The sequence below is a fragment of the Ursus americanus genome, chromosome 13 (assembly GCF_024610735.1).
Source record: "Ursus americanus isolate L20-20 chromosome 13, mUrsAme1.1.p, whole genome shotgun sequence".
In the NCBI taxonomy this organism is placed as follows: Eukaryota; Metazoa; Chordata; class Mammalia; order Carnivora; family Ursidae; genus Ursus; species Ursus americanus.
Window position 1 is genome coordinate 42,947,958 of NC_142139.1, and position 17,359 is coordinate 42,965,316.

Below are 17,359 nucleotides of genomic sequence, written 5' to 3' on the forward strand. Positions count from 1 at the left end.
ATACTTGAATTAATTCTTTTTACATATACCAAAATATATATTTGAATTCAAATAGTTTAAAACCAAGAGCTGTTTTTGTAAGAATTAACTATCAGTTTAATATCCCTTCCTTTATATAACTGAAAGCTTTTATCTACTTCACAGCAGAACAACTGGAAAAAAAAAATGAAAGAGTCTCCTATTTTACTTGCATGATGACAAATAATTGCTTTTTGGTTATTTCCTTCCCTGAATTTTTTCAGTTAAATATAATCAAAACTAAGATTTTATAAAACAACCTAATTACTTAAAAGTTTGGACATTTGTTTTCTTTTGTAACAGAGAATCTAAGAAAATAATGATGTGTATTAAAACATATCATGTGACCAGTATTTGTTCCGTAGTTATGTTATTAACTGGCTAATGTGTTCTGTGATTTTATTTGCTTTATATATTTATTTAATCATGTTTGATCCTTTTTTCTTGTATCTTTGATTAATACATTCCTAAAATACTTATTCTAATACACATTTTAACAGTAGCTACTGCTTTATTTTTAAATTTAATATCTGATTTTGTCATTTAATATTTAAAAAAATAATGGTTTGTAAATTTTCCCCTCTTCTTTCAAATGCCACAATAAATTTTGCATGTATATTCCATTCTTAGATTTCAGCAGCAGTTTATAATTTTGCCACATGATGTCCCCTAAAGATATTTTTTAGCATGGCTTTGAAAGGAATTTCAGTATTATATTGATATTTCTCTCCTTTATGGCTTACTTTTTTTGGGGGGACGGGTAGAATCAGCAAAATCTGTGTGAAAAGCTTCATTAGTCTTCTGCCTGTCATGCCCTAATTTCTGTTTTCTGTTTAAAATTTAGTAGACAATAAGTGTTTAGGCTATAGCAATATAATTTGGTGAGTGGACTAGTAGTGAAGGGAGACAAAATGTTTTCAAAAACATTGGTTTTACTGTTTTATTTTTATTGTTTTAAAAATGGTTTTACTATGATGATTTTATTCAAGTAATCATCTGTGCTTTTAACTACCTTAAAATTATTCAGTGTCAGTTGCTTCCAAGCCTTTTGGTTAGATTAAATAACTTTTATTAGTTAATTTCAGATATATCATCTACTCTACAGCAATTGATCCTCTGTTCTAGAGTATACATCCTCTATGTAAGACATGGTAGTGCACTACCTCCAAGAATGGTGCTTTTACTTCTGGGGGTTCAAAACAAAAGAAAGCAAGATAAAACTTTATTCCCCCAATCTAATTAGAAATTTTAAATCACCAGAGTATTAATAAGTACTCAGATTTCCTTGCTTCTTAAATCTGTAGTATTTGCCTAAAGATATGCTAGTTACATGTGAGCCATTATTTATCTCATAGTAAGTGACATTTGAACTATAAAAATGACCTGTATGTAGGTTAAAATATATAGGAATGCAATCATTAGAAAACAATCAGTTGTAATTGTATTGCCTGATAATTTGGTGAGTGCACTGTGAAATGTCTCTTTTGTTTTGTGTTTAAACAGCGTAGCTTGATTTTTATACACAGATTAACTCCAGGGATTTGCATTTGAATAAATAAATTAATTAAAAAAAACTAGGATGTGCAATTGCAGCTTCCTTATACAGTAAATATCTATGTTGACCTTCACTTTTTCTCTTGCACATTTTGATTTTCTTTCATTATATTTTCTAGAAAGGATATTATTACTAGAAATACTTTACTTTTTTAACTTTTTTTTTTAATCCTGTTTTGTGGGTAGATTTTTGTAAGACTGCAGTGCAAGCCCATTAACTTAATATTTTTTCTTGTTACCTTTGTTTCAGCAATACACGTTCCAGTCTGCTTGTTTACTGGCCAGATTATGACATAAACAAATCAGTTTGCAGCTTATGTGCCATATATGTGTGTGGCTTTTTTTTTTTTCTTCCATTGCTGTGTTAATTTTTGGTTCAAGAATGACCATATCAGTAGTTATGAATTTATGAAAATTATAGATTATTTTGGGCACAGAATTTATAAGATTCCAAGTGAGCCATTATGAATCTTTGGAAAAAAGGCTTAAAGTTATATTCTGCACTATGAAGTTAATAATTTTTACCAAGAGTAAAAAAATAATTTAAGCAGGGACATGTTTATTAATTTAAATGATTCTTACCTGTGTGTATTATGTCTCCATGTTTCCTTGAGATCTCACAAATCAAGTTTCCTTGAATGATTAAGAATCCCTTAGGGATTCCTTGGTATGAAATTTAGCTTTATCAAGTACAGAAATAGAGGTGGTACTAGAGCATTGGAAAGCTATTCCTTTTCTCTTAAGAAGGAGATACTAAGCAAAAATAGGATTACTTGCTCCGTGAAAGCACTCTCCTAGCTTTTGAGGGGGATTTACAAATATGACGAAATAGTCATAATTGTTTTTCCTTTTTCATTTCTTAAATTTTTTTCCTATGATTTACTTAATAGTAGAATTAAGATTTTTTTTTTTTTAAGATTTTATTTGTCAGAGAGAGAGAGAGCATACAAGCAAGGGGAGCAGCAGGCAGAGGGAGAAGCAGGCTCCCGGCTGAGCAGGGAGCCTGATGTGGAACTCCATCCCAGGACCCTGGGATCATGACCCGAGCCAAAGGCAGACACCAACCAACTGAGCCACCCAGGCATCCCTAGACTTAAGATTTTTTAACTTTTTGTATTGCGGTGCATCTAGGATATCTGTGATTTTTCTGTTCTTTTTGCAGTCATCTACTTTTATTTATGTACCAGTATTTTTTAAAAACTTCACTTCTCTTGGTTTTTAAAAACTTTTGTACTTTATTTTTACTTATTTATTTGTATTTATTGTAGTTCATGTGCAAACAAGGAGTTGTGACATTAGTGAATGTGACTTGGGGAGGGAGATGGACAAGCTTTTTCATCAATCCTCTAAGGCTTCAGAAAGTAGATTGGTGATGTCAGGCACTCTTTCATTTGAATTGGTAACTAAGGGAATGATTCCATTGCTTTAAGATTTTAAATGAATTTTTAGGTAATTTTTATTTTCATTTCCTTTAATCTGATATGCTATATTAAGAGTTTTTTCTATGACAAGAAAAATTCCATCGTCAGCTCCCAAATATTTATATTTAGATATGAGGAATGAATAAACCAAAACTTAATAATCCAAGTATAATTGGCTTATTTATTTAATTATATTTATTTATCCCAGGATGCTGTTTACACGTATGGTTTGTCAGTTCAGGGAATTTACATACATTCTAAAGCCCTGTTATAAAACCCAACTTAGGAAAAGTTGGAAACTTCTCCTCAGCTCAGTTTCCTATAGGGGAGGATGGCATTATCTCATATTGCTGGAGTGCACTGACTTAAGTAGAATATTCATCTTCCCTCTATCTTTTCTCTTTTTTTTTTGCTGATAATGGATGGGCTATTCACTTTAATCCTTACTTCACTCTTTGAAAGATGTGAAATGGATTATTAAAAATGTATAAAATACAAAAGGATTCAAATTTTAAAGATTTATTTATTTTAGAGAGGGAGAGAGTACACAGGAACTGGGGAGGGGCAGAGGGAGAGGAGAGAATCTCAAGCTGACTCACCACTGAGCGGGGAGCCTGACTTGGGGCTTGATCCCAGGACCCTGAGATCCTGAGATCCTGACCTGAGCTGAATTCAAGAGTCAGATGCTAAACCAGCTGAGCCACACAGGCACCCCAGGATTCACATTTTAAATTGAAAGAATTGAAGCAATGAGAAATTGTGAGTAGAAAAATAAAGTCAAGCAAAACTAAACAATGTACTGTTTAGGGATATGTGAATATGTGGCAAAACCATAGAGAAAAACAAGGGAATGATTAACACTTAAAAATTAGGATCATGATTATTTTAAGGGTTGGAGGGAGAAATTGGAAAGGATGCAAGAGAGACTTCATAGTTATTGATAATTTTCTGTTTCTAAGCCTGGGGGTGAGAACATGTTTTTATTTTGTAAGTAATGTAACTGTACATTTATATTTTTTATATTCTTCTGTTTGTATAACATACTTTTACAATTAAGTAAATAAGTTGGCAAAGAATGAAAGCCAACCAGCCAAGAGTTAAAAACTTGAATTATTTTATAAAAATTAGAATGAGTCATTGTACCCTAGAGATTCTCAAATTCATATAATTCAGGGTAATCTAGGAAAGTTGTGTTGTTTCCAAACCAAATATTTTTATCCTGCTCAGACTGTATGTGACATGTTTTGTTTTCTTTTGGGCACTAAGGCTTAATTAATCCTTGACAACTAGGGAGGACTTGGAAACTCTAATGCAAAGTAGGACAGTGAGCAACTGAAGAATTTGGGGCTTTTTAGTCTATAAATACTAGTATTTATAGGGGAAATATGATGGCTGTCTTCAAGTGTTTGAAGAGCTGGCACATGGGGAAAAGACTTTAATATGAAGTCCAGGGGTTAGAATTAAGTCTAATAGAGGAAAGTTTTGGGGGGTGCAGATTATGATTTAATACAACCCAGAACCATGTAACTGTTTAAAATATTAAAAGTTCTGTTTCTGTATCTGTTTATAGTGTTAAACAAATGTATGGGGAAAGGAAAGACTATTTCCTTTATTTACTAGATGATTTTAACTCCGAATTATCTTCTTTAACATCACTTAGAGTTTATTAGCCTTGCTGTTTTGAAGCCCTCTGAAAAATGTGCTTTTCGAAACTTTAATGTAAGAAAGTTTGGTTTTGGCATTCTTATTCTCCTATCAATAACCCTTTTGTTTATTATTATTTACTCCTTCAGGCTTTCTTTTCTTCTTTTTGGTTTATTAACTGGCAGCTGATTGTTAATCCTTGTTAATATGTGTGTTCATTCAATAAATACTTAACTGAACGCTGTACTTTGTCTATAAAGTCCTGAGGATCTGTAGTGAATCAGACCCAGTTGCTGTGCCTTCATAGGGTTTATCTTCTATGAGGAAGATACTCAGTGATAGTTCTGATAAAACACTCTGAAGAGGTACAGGGTGTATGAGAATACGTAACTGGATGACCTGACCTAATCTGAGATGAGAGGATCAGGAAATAGTACATTGCATTTAGAAAGAATTTCAGCAAAATGAAATCCAGTACTTTAAATTTGGTATAGCATATAGGCTTCATAGACTAAAAGAGCATGGCATTTGGAGCCAGATTTCCTGAGTTCATATCCCGGCTTCATTACTTATTTGGAAAAGTTATTTTAACCTCTTTGTTCTTTAGTTTCCTCATTTGTAAAATGGGAATGTTAACGGTATTTATGTCGTAGGGTAATTGTATATATTAAATGAGTTAAAATGTTAAAAGGCCCACAGTAGTGCCTTTTGTGTATTAAAATGTGCCATATAAGTATTGAAAAATAACATTTATTCAGAAAACAAATCCAAGAAAACCGTTTCTAATCATTTATATAATATTATTAGTAATAAAAATAGTTAAGATTCTTTGAACACTTATATAGGTACTATGCTAAATGCCTTTATATAGTACATTATTCTGATACTTCCTTGGGGTAAATATTACTTTAATGTCTACATTTTCTTTTGGTAACAAATGAAGAAACTGAGCCTTTAGGAAATTAAATAGTTTGCTAACTGGGATCCCCCAGTTAGCTAAGAGGCTGTATGCTCTTAGCTGCTGTTCTTTGCAATGTCACATGATTCAAGGGAAAAACCGACCTTAGTCTAATGTTAAACATTTGATAACAGACTGTGAACTTGTAGGATATTATTGGCCAGTTATTTTTCTAAAAATTAAAATAGAAGGAGATTGGTCTTTGTTCCATGCTTTATATCCTTTGCAGAGACAGTTTTATCTTTACCAGTCCTACAAGCCCGTATATCAGATCTAGGACATCTGTCTCAAACCTAAATGAATCATTCCAAATTACAGAGATCTTGGAAACATACTTTGTTTACAAGGTAACTTCGGGATTTTTTTTTTTTTAAAGATTTTATTTATTTATTCTACAGAGATAGAGACAGCCAGCGAGAGAGGGAACACAAGCAGGGGGAGTGGGAGAGGAAGAAGCAGGCTCATAGCGGAGGAGCCTGATGTGGGGCTCGATCCCATAACGCCAGGATCACGCCCTGAGCCGAAGGCAGATGCTTAACCGCTGTGCCACCCAGGCGCCCCTAACTTCGGGATTTTTAAGTTTAAGATGAACATTGACAACCAGGAGTGTATGTGTCAAGGTGGCAGATGATGTTTTTTTCCCTCTATCAGATGCTAGACAGAATTTCAAATAGGCAGTTTGTTTATATCTATTTTATGGTCCCTTGTTGTTTGGTACTCTCATTTGCTCTCTGATTATGCTCAAAACATCTCATGTACATAATTCAACCATATAATTTTTCACTCCCAATTATGTCTGCGTTTTTTCATTGTTATTTCCTTGTTTAAGAACCAACAGTGGCTTACTATTGTGGTATGATCAGGTCCTCTGTCCACGCTGTCTTGTTCAGAATGCTTTCCTGGTTTTCCCCATCTTACCTAACCAGAGACAAATACCTCTTCTTTTGATCATCTGAATTCATGCTCATTAGCACTTCCAGGCTTTTCCTAGTGTTATTCACTCTGCTGGGAATATTCTACTTGCTTTCATTTACTTAACCTCTTATATTAAGCTTTTCCTAGACATAGTAACTGCTGAGGATGACTTGTTCTTTATAATATTACTCAACAATTTAGTAATTTTTATATTACTGTTTATTTACTATTATAAAATTTTTGATCCCTCAGGATTGTAAAGTCAAAGGACTTTGCATGTTTTTTTTAATTGTTATTATTTACTGCATTGGTATAGTTTAGTACTGTCTCCTTTAATACTTAGCATGTAGTGCTTTTCAAATAATTGAAAATTATCTACAATGCTCTAAGATTAAAAGATAAAGATTCTTTTGAAAGATAAAGACTGTGCTTTAGCAGAAAATGAAAAAAGGTTGGGGAAAAAAAATCTGAGATATGGAGTTGGTAGGTACAGATACAGAATAATTACATTATGCATGGTGGTTAACAGGATGATATATACTTAGATTTCCATCAAGTATATAGTTTTTAAAATGCTGATAAATGAGTATTTCAAAACAGTGAAATCCTTGAAATACAGACTCGTGTCATGGATTATTTTATATTAAAGATGTCTATATTATATATAATATATATATAAGTGAAATTTGGATAGTGGAAGAATAGGAGATTTTGTTTGTAGGAGTATAAAATATAATGGATCATACTGGGTACAATTTTATAATTTTATTGACCATTATGATAGCTTCTTAAGTTCATTACATAAGCTGTAGTTATATTTAGTGCCATCTATAACATTTGTTAAACTTCACAAATGGAGAATTATTGGCAATAGCTTATTTATTGTATGTTATTTCTAAACTTATACTAGCGTGCATTTCTTCTTCATTCTTCTAAACAGGTATAGACTAAGAAGATGGAGTTCTTTCACTTTAGTTTTCTAAAGGCAGGAAAAACCCTGAAAATTCAGGTTGCTAATATAGAAGTTTCATTTGGAATATACTGGAGTCCTGTGCATTCAGTTATTTTCTGTTTGAAAAGAAGAAAGAGCAGTATGCAATACCTGAAAGTCTGAAACACAGTTCTTCATTTTTCGTACCAGTTATTTAAAAATTTATATGGAATTCTTCCTCAAACTGAAAACCAGTGAAATCTTCAAAGATACACAGTGTGCTTGCACAGTTAGTTTTAAGTGATTTTAAAAACTTTTCATCACATGTTTATAGAACAATTTATATCTACAGTGTTAGGTCTTAGTGGATATAATGAAAACAAATACCCTAATTAGTAGGAATTTTACCTAGTTTATCTTTTTTTGGCTTCTGTTCCTACATAACAGAAGACTAAAAGTAACGTATCTAATGATTGCAGTTTTATGGAAAACAAGATTCTGTTTCTGATCTTTGAAGTTTATCCTATTCTTATTCTTGACTTTTTGACATGCCTTTTCTTTTCCCTAGCTTTTCCATTGTGTCTGGATTACTGAATAATCCCTTACCGAGTAATCATTATGTTGTATACCTGAAACTAAAAAAAGAAATTTCTTTTGAAATAATTTCTTAGAAATAAATTTATTAACAGTCAATACTTGTTATAACCAAAAATTAATTGTAAAACTCCAGGTGGGCACCTGAGTGGCTCAGTTGGTTAAGCTACTGCCTTTGGCTCAGGTCATGATCCTGGAGTCCCAGGATCCAGTCCAGCATGGGGCTCCCTGCTCAGCAGGGAATCTGCTTCTCCCTCTGACCCTCCCCCCTCTCATGCTCTCTCTCTTTCAAATAAATAAATAAAATCTTAAAAACAAAAAAACAAAAAAAACCCCTCCAGGTGGTAGTATGTGAAGGCCTTATGGAGGGATGACTGGTTCCATATTTAATAGTAATTTCAATTAGCATCTTTACTGAAAATCACCATTATAGTTTTTATTTTATTTTATTTTAAAGATTTTATTTTATTTATTTATTTGACAGAGAGAGAGACAGCCAGTGAGAGAGGGAACACAAGCAGGGGGAGTGGGAGAGGAAGAAGCAGGCTCCCAGGGAAGCAGCCTGATGTGGGGCTGGATCCCAGAACACTGAAATCACTCCCTGAGCCGAAGGCAGACGCTTAATGGCTGAGCCACCCAGGCGCCCCCACAATTATAGTTTTTAAATTACTCTGAATCATTTTATCTTTATAATTGTATTATGAATGGTTTTATTTTTTAGTCATAATTATAAATGATCAGTTTCTCATTTATGTATATCACTACGGTAGCTATTGTAATTCCCTGTTATTTTTTAACTTGGTAAGTTATTACATTACATACAGACAGAAGTCCACAAATCATAACTGTAAGCTTTGTGAATGACTACAGAGGGATCACATCTGTTTAACTATCAGGTAAAGACATAAAATATCAACACCCCAAAAATCTCCTTTGTCTGTACCCCAAAGTACATATTAAACCTTCTCTCTTCCCAAAGGAAACCATCCTTCTGACGTCTTTGTTTTTGAGATTGATACAGCATTTTATATACTTTCATCTGGCTTCTTTTAACATTATGTTTATGAATAAAGATTGGTCCATGTTGCATGTGGCAGTATGGTTCATTCACTCTCACTGATGGTAATACTCCATCAGAATGTTAGAATTTATTTGCTGTTTCTATTGTTGATAGAAATTTGAGGTGCTTTTGTTTTTTGCTGTTTGAATAATGATGCTGTGAAGATTCTTGCATGCATTCCTGTTGAATACATGGGAGGAGAAGTGGGTCATATTTTTAAAACTTTAGTAAATAATGCAAAAATTTCAGGAATTATATAAATTTACACTTCATGACCAGCGTATGGTTTCAGTTGTTCCAAATTCTTGCCAACACTTGGGTATTATTAACCTTTGAAAAATTTGAACATTCTGGATAGTATATATTGCTATCTCATTGAGATTATAACTTTTATATCACTGTTTACTAATGATACCGAATATCTTTTAATAGGATTATAGGGCATTAAGATATCCTCTTGATGAAATGTCTGTCTTGTTTTAAGTTTCTTGCTTTTTTATTGTAGTGGGTTGCTTGCTTTTTTCTTTATTACTTAAGATACAAGCCCCTTGTTGGATATATTTTCTACAAATACCTTCTTTTACTGTGTGACTTACCTTTCTACTGTATTCATGGTACACTTTGAAAAATAGAGAAGTTTTTGATTTTAGTATAGTTCAATTTATCAGTCTTTTAGAGTTAGTCCTGTTTGTGTCCTGCTAAGAAATCTTTGCTTACTGCAAAGTCAAGAAATATTCTCCTATATTATATTTTAGAAATTTTTTTATCTTTTAAATTTAGTGAGGGTGTGAAGTACATGTTCAAGTTTTATTTTACCCTCAGTATGTATCATCATTTACATAGCACAACTTATTGAAAAGACTGTCCTTTTCCCATGATTCTGAAGTGCCACCTTTAGCGTAAATCAAGTAGGTATGTATATGTACACACATGCACACCTATATGCACATACATGCCTTATTCTGGATTTTTATTCCATTGATCTAATTTAATTTACTACATTGTCTTAATTACATGACTTTGAAAAGTCTTTGGTAGAGAACATCTGTACATGTTTTTTCTTAATTATCTTGGCTCTTCTCAGCTGTTATATTTCATATGAATTTTACAATTAGATTATAAATTTATACCAAATTTATACCAAAAAGAAGTCCTACTGGGACTTTGATTAAAACTGAATTGTACCTGTAGATCAATTTGCAAAGAAATGACATTTTATAGTATTGGAACTTCTGATCCATGAACATTATATCTTTCTCCATTTATTTAGGCTTTTTAAAATTTTTCCAAACATTCAGTATTAGCCTACTGTGAAAATTTCCCCTACATCTTTTATTAGATTTATTTGTAGGTATTTAATGTTGTTCATTGTTATTGTAAAAAGTACCTTTTAATTTTGAGTCCTGATTGTTTCTGTTTATATAAATAAAATTTATTTTTTATGTATTGAATAAAACCATTTATTTGATTCTAATGGTTCGATCCTACATTATTTTAAATTTTCTACCTACACAGTCATATCAACTGCAAATGATGAGCTTTTTCCTTCCTCTCTATCCTTACACTTTTCTTTTTTCTCTTGCCTATTGCACTGGCTAGAACTGCTTGTCCAGCATTGAATACAAATGATGATAGAAGGCATCCTTTTAAACTTTCACTATTTCTCCATTAAGGTATAATGTTTGTTGTAGCTTATATTATAGAAGCCCTTTGTCACATTAAGGGCATTTCCTTCTATTCCTAGTTTGCTAAGAGTTTTTATCAAGAATGAGCTGGGTGATGAATTTTATCAAATGTTTTTTTGTATATACTTAGATAATTATATCATTTTTATCTTTTTTTTCTTTTAATGTGCGTTGCATTGGTGTTTCAGTGTGACATCAACCTTGTATTTCTGCAGTAGATGCAATTTGGTCATTATGCATTATCCTTTTTATGTATTGCAAAATTTGTTTTTTTGGTATTTTCTTTAGGATTTTTACACCTGTGTTCATTACTGAGATTGGCCCACACCTTTCCTCCTAAAAACAGGAAGTTTTTTCTCTTTGTGCTGTGGAAGAGTTTGTATACAATTGGTGTGATATATTATTTTGAGTATGTGAGATATCATCTAGGAAGCCATCTTAGTTTAGAGTTTTCAGCCTTTCTTTTACTATAATATATGCATATTCAGGCTACAAATTTCCCTCCTAAAGTATGGTTATAGCTGCAACACTTATATTTTGCTGTATTTGATTGTTATAATTTATTTCAAAATATTTTGATTTTTTCTTGAACATGGGAAATTTTAAATTCTAAACATGTGGACATTTTTGTAGTTACCTATATGTATTTTTTACTATGATCAGAAAGTATGATTTCAGTCCTTTTGTTTTTTAACAACCAGTTAATATAAACATTCCATGCCTGCTTAAAAAAATGTGTTTGCAATTGTTGATTGTAGCGTATTTACGAGGGTTGCTATGGCAAAGTACCACAATCTGGGTGACTTAAGCAACAGAAATTTATTTGCCCACAGTTCTGAAGCCTAAAAGCCAGAAATCAAGGTGTTGGCAGGCCATGTTCTGGTTCAGGCCAGTAGGAGAGAATTTCCTTGCCTATTTTAGCTTCTGTTGTCAGCAGTCTTTGAGTTGTTAGCTTATAGATGCATAACTCTAGTCACTGCCTCTGTTGTAATATTGTCTTCTCCCTCTGTGTTTGTGTCTTCACAAGGCAGTCTCCTTTCTGTTTTTCTCTACTCCTGTAGGGATACTGATCATATTAGGTTAAGGCTCTGTCATACTCCATTATGACCTCATCTTAACTAATTACATTTGCAATGGCTCTGTTTCTGAATAAGGTCACATTCAGAGGTGTGAGCAGTTGGGACTTCAGCATATCTTTTTGGGGCACACAATTTAGTTAGGTCAAGTTGTTAATCATATTTAAATTTGTTTGTTTTATGATTTTTTTTTGTCTGCTCATTTTGTTATTGAGAGAGGGTTATAAAAACCACCCACTGTGATTCTAGGTCTATTTTTATTCCTCCTTTGGTTCTGTCAGTTTTTGCTTTTTATATTTTGAGGTTATATATTACATGCATAGAAATCTAGAATTGTTATATTTTTCTGGTGAAGTGTGCCTTTGGTCATTTTACTGTCATTCTAGCTGTGTCATGTATTCCTGCCTTAAAGTGTACTTTACTTTCTCTGATGTTAACATAAGCTTATAAGCTGTCTTTTGGTTAGTTTGCATATTATATATTTTTCCATTTTGTAACTTTTACTTTTCCTGTATCTTAGCCATAAGATGAGACCAGTATATAGGTTCTGTTGTTGTTGTTCTTGTTGTTGTTGTTGTTGCTTTTGTTGAAAGTCTGCTCTTTGAGTGTTTCGTCAGCTTGCATTTAATGTACTTACTGATTTGCTTAGAACCTCTCATCTTGCCATTTGCTCTCTATTCCTTGTTCTATTGCCCTGTTTCTCTTTTCTTACCTTCTTTAGATAGATGATTGCTTGGCCCTTTTCTCTTCTTTTAGCTGTATTAGCTGTAGAGTCTTTACTGTTCTTTTAGTGATTACCCTGTAGACTCCAACTTGCATTCTTAACTTACTGAAATCTGATATTAATGCTTTTATCACATTTCTAGACAATGCAAAAACCTTTGTACACTTTAACTTATTTCTTCTTCCAATTTCTATAGTGTCTTGGTATTACCATATGTTTTATCTTTTTTTTTTTTATAAGTAGGCTCCACACCCAGCATGGAGCCCAATGCGAGGCTCGAACTCATGACCCTGAGATCGAGACCTAAGGTGAGATCAAGAGTTGGACACTTAACTTACTGAGCCACCCAGGTGCCCTGGTATTTCCAAATGTTTTAAACTCATATATTTTAACCCCCTATGCCTAATTATAATAGTTTTTTGTTAATATGCATTTGTATTCATTTACCATTTACATATTTATCATTTCCTTTGCTCTTCATTTCCTATAACATCTCCATGTTTCCACTATGATTGTTTCTTTATATTCTGTCCAAAGAACATTCATTTGTATTTCTTTTGGTGTGGATATGCTTATTACAGATTACTTCAGTTTTGTTTACCTGAATATGTTTTTGATTCACCCACCTTTTGAAAGGATATTTATATTTTTTTAGATCAGCAATTGTTTTCCTTTCGCCCTTTGAAGTTATAATTCCACTCACTGTCTTCTGGTTTCCATTGTTTCCATTGAGAAGTCAGCTGTAATTAACTTATTTGTTGCTTTGAACATAAACTCTCCTCACCCCTGCAGGGAGTTTTAGTATTTTCTCATTATCTGTCATTTTTGGAAGTGTCACTGTGATGGGCTTACATACTGTTTTCTTGGTTTTTATCTTAATTGACACTTTTCACCACTTCTAAAATCTGTGAATCAATGTTATTCACTTGTTGCAGAAAGTTCTAAGTTATTCTGTTTTCAGATACTGCTTTTGTCTCATTTTTTTTCTCCTCTTTATGTGGTACTCCAGTTACACCTATGTTAGACCTCTTTACTGTATCCCATGTATCTGTTGTGTTCTTTCTGCATTTTCCACTTTTTTATATGTTTAGTCTGTGTATTTTCTTCAGACCTTTATTTGGATTTATTTCTCAGTTATAGAATTTCATTTGACACTTTCATGATTTACATTTTTCCTTCAAAATTTTTAGTCTTTTATTTCCTTGAGCATATTAGGCATAGTCATTTTAATATCCAGTTTTGAAAACTTTATCTAAATTCCCTGTAGATAGATCAGTTACTGTTGACTGTTGTTTTTATTGGTTTTAGGTCACATTGTTTTATCTTTGTATGACTGGTTATTTTTGATTGAATGTCAGATATTGTCTATGAAAAATATAGGTATAGTTTGAAAGCTAACATGCTGTTCTGTTTATTCAGGGAAGATTTATTTTGCTTCAGAAAGATGGCCAAGGGACTGGCAATCCCAGATTGCCTTATTAATCCAGGCAGGATTGGGAAGAGTTGAAGTTGAATTTAGTGTCTTTTAAAGTTGTTCTATTTCTAGTTCAGTTTTATTCAGGTTCCAGGCATGCCTTATCACTAGCTCCTCAGCTCTAATTTTTGTCCTTTTATCTTCAGAAATTTGTTGGTCTCTTGTTATCTTCTGTTGGCTATCAGATCCCTCTTCAGAGTTGGCCTGTTCTTCTAGGGGAAAACACACCTCTAAAAGATGTGCAAACTATTTTGGGTTTTCCTTCTTATCCAAGATCACAGTCCCATAATTCTTCACTGTCTTCCTTGGTCCTTCTCAGTGTTTTTTGATAAATAATTTTGCTTTTTAGTAGTTACCTGCATTTTCTAATTCTCACCAGAGGGTTAATTGAAGTTACCTAATTTCATCATGTTAAATATTAAGAAAATATTGTGACTGTTTTTTTTTTCTACTGAGTTACTATCTTTAAGATGGCTATTTAAAAATCTGTAGTTCTATGTGGATCATCAAATATTTTCATTTGTTCATACTTTTTTGTACAGTATCTTAGCGTAGGGGTGGATGTACATCCCTACCAGAAAGCTTTAAGGGATATAAGGAGATAACTACTAAAATGTATGGATGTCCAAAGTTGTACTATATATGGTTATATTAGGCTTCAAGTAGATAAAATTTAACTGTAATTAGTATTTTTTTAAGCTTAGTATTATTTTGGCCATCTATCTCTTTTTATGATAGAAGGAAAGGATGTTGATATTTTTCAAATTTGTTTAGATTCTTTGGGCTATCTGCTTATCAGAAATTGGGCAATCTTATTTGTTTTTAAAGTCCTTTATTTTATTAGTACTTCTTGGAAAAACCAACTAATAAGGACTTAATTGGTATAGAAAGGTTTTTTTTTATTATGTATTAACTCATACTTTTCATTCATGTATTAAAATACTGTTCTCTCTGTTCATCTTTGCAGAGATTTAGAAATGATAATTATTTGTCACTTGTTTCTTTTGTTCTTTAAGTTTATTTTCCTATTTACTGATTAGGTTTTTAACTAAAGTTATCAAGGATTCCATGCACTTCCAAGATTAGGGATAACATCAATCTCAAGACTCAATTCTTTTCTGTCTTCACTGCTTACAGACAGGGAACACAATCTCTTCAGCCTGGACCTATGTAGAAGAATTTGGAGAAAATAAACAGGTAAGAAAAAGTCTTTTAGGAATATTAAGTGATATATTTAGTTTTCAGAAAGCCAGTTCTAAATTATTCTTCTTATGGTTATAAGAAGAAATATTTAAAATTGTCTAAAGAAGCTTGTGAAATATTTGATAATAATAGCTTTGTTAATTATAGATTCATTAAGCAAGGTTTTAAAAAGTTAATCTGGTTTCCGTATTTCAGGTTTTTCTCAAAGCTTGTAGCATACTAATGTATATTGTTAACCACCACAGATGGTAAACAGTATTTTAATGTGGATGTTGTTGGAGTGAGTGTGTTATATGTAGATTATTCAGCATTTCTCAAGCTTATCTGAAAATTATCTATTTTTTGAACTAATAAAACCACAGTTATTGTTGATAGAATTTAGAATAAAATTTATTTACTAGGATTCATTCACTCTTTAGTTTTTTCAACATGGTACTGAGAGGATAAGTTTTAGTAGGATGTTAAATGTCGTTTATAGTTTGAATAAAGATTACTGTCATTCAAACTCCTTTTCACATGTTGAGCAAAAAGAATGTTGTAGTTCCCTGGGTAGAATCCATGTACTAGTTCTGGGTTTTTAAGTAAGCTAACGTCATCTTTCTGTACCTCAATTTCCTTGTTGTTAAAGAGGAAAATAATAGTATTTGTTTCGTAAGGCTTTTATAAGAATTAAGTAGTGCTGATGTTGAATAGTTATTTTTGGCACTTAGTAAGTACTCAGTAAATATTAACTCATTAACAGAACTCATACTTCACATACAAGGAAAGGTATTTATTATGCTTGAGGCTTATAACTTTATTTTTGTACATCTTAATCTTAACATAAAGATTCAAATATGTGATGATATTCTCAGAAATACCTTTTCTTACAAGATTCTATAGTTCAAATTTTGAATTATGAGGACTAATTTTACTGATAGAAATGAAACTTGAAAAGAGTTGCTGTCTTTACTAAGGCTTTTTATCTTCTCTTCACTTTTGCCCAGATAGTGTTTCTAGTGAGCTGCAGTTTTTGAGCCATACTGAAACCTAGATAAACTGTAGCACTCAGATCATAATTTTCTCTCTTATAGGTTGCTTTTCTATTAATCTCTTCCAAATGGTTTAGAAACTATCTTTAAAGGAATTTGACATAATCTATTAAACAGAGGTAGCAAACTGGAAGCTCTGGATATGGTTTGTTAGGTCTCTTTGGTTTTTTGAAAGGAAAGCAACTAGATTTAATTTCAGTACAAATAGCTAGACACCTGTTTTATTTACATTTGGTCCTCTTTGAGTTCTGTTTTCATTTGTTTGTTACATCTTAGCCTCTGAGGGCATTGGAATTTGTAGTTACTGTGTTTAACATAGTTCAAGAATATTTCTGTTTTGTTTTTAATGTTTCCCTATTACATATTAGCCCCATTAAAAGTTCTTCCCAAAGTGATTTACAAAGTTGTTCAGTGAAATAACTGTTTCTAAGGTCAAATGAGTTTGGGAAAAGCTGTGTACTACATACTGCCCTAGGAAAAATCATAGTGCTTATTAGCATATTGAAAATCATCGTAGTAACAACCTGTGTAAGTGTTAAATCCAGTTTTACTGAATTTTTTTCAAGATTTATTTAGCTAAGGGATTCTTGTTTTGAGGTACTTGAATTGTACAGGGATATAGGTTGGGAAACACTGAAACTAGCTCAAAGAAACACTTGGGTTTTGTTTATAACCTTATCGAGGTATAATTGAAATACGATAAAGTGCACATTTAAAGTGTACACTTTGGTCAGTTTTGATTTATGTATACATCTGTGAAACGATATCACAATCAAGAAAACAAACATTTCTGTCACCCCATAGTAATAACCTGTTCCTCCTTCTATCTTCTTTTCCAGGCAGCCACTGATCTGATTGTCGTTACTATAAATTAGTTTACTTTTTCTAGAATTTCAAACCTTTGTTTTTGAAAGCTTAAATTGCAATCTTTAGATAATTTAGATGAAAGCAGTAGTAATTTCTTAAAAATAAAAGTACAGGTACCTGACAATTATATTTATGAAAATTATTATATACTCTCAGTTTCAACAGTAAGAATTTAAAACTCAAATCACTCTTTCAAAATTATAT

At 32.2% G+C, this 17,359-nt stretch overlaps 1 protein-coding gene across 2 annotated transcripts in view; it reads left to right on the forward strand.

Annotated features, from left to right (window-relative positions):
* RBM46 (RNA binding motif protein 46) overlaps positions 1-17,359 on the forward strand; it is a 35,113-nt gene that overhangs the window by 11,377 nt on the left and 6,377 nt on the right. Inside the window, exon 4 of one of the 2 annotated variants that reach the window (XM_087866354.1) lies at positions 15,192-15,247. The exons of the other annotated variant lie outside the window; for it this stretch is intronic. Coding sequence (XP_087722480.1) covers positions 15,192-15,247 — 56 coding nt within the window. Of the gene's footprint in view, positions 1-15,191; positions 15,248-17,359 lie in introns of those variants that run through there. 2 annotated transcript variants of the gene reach the window in all.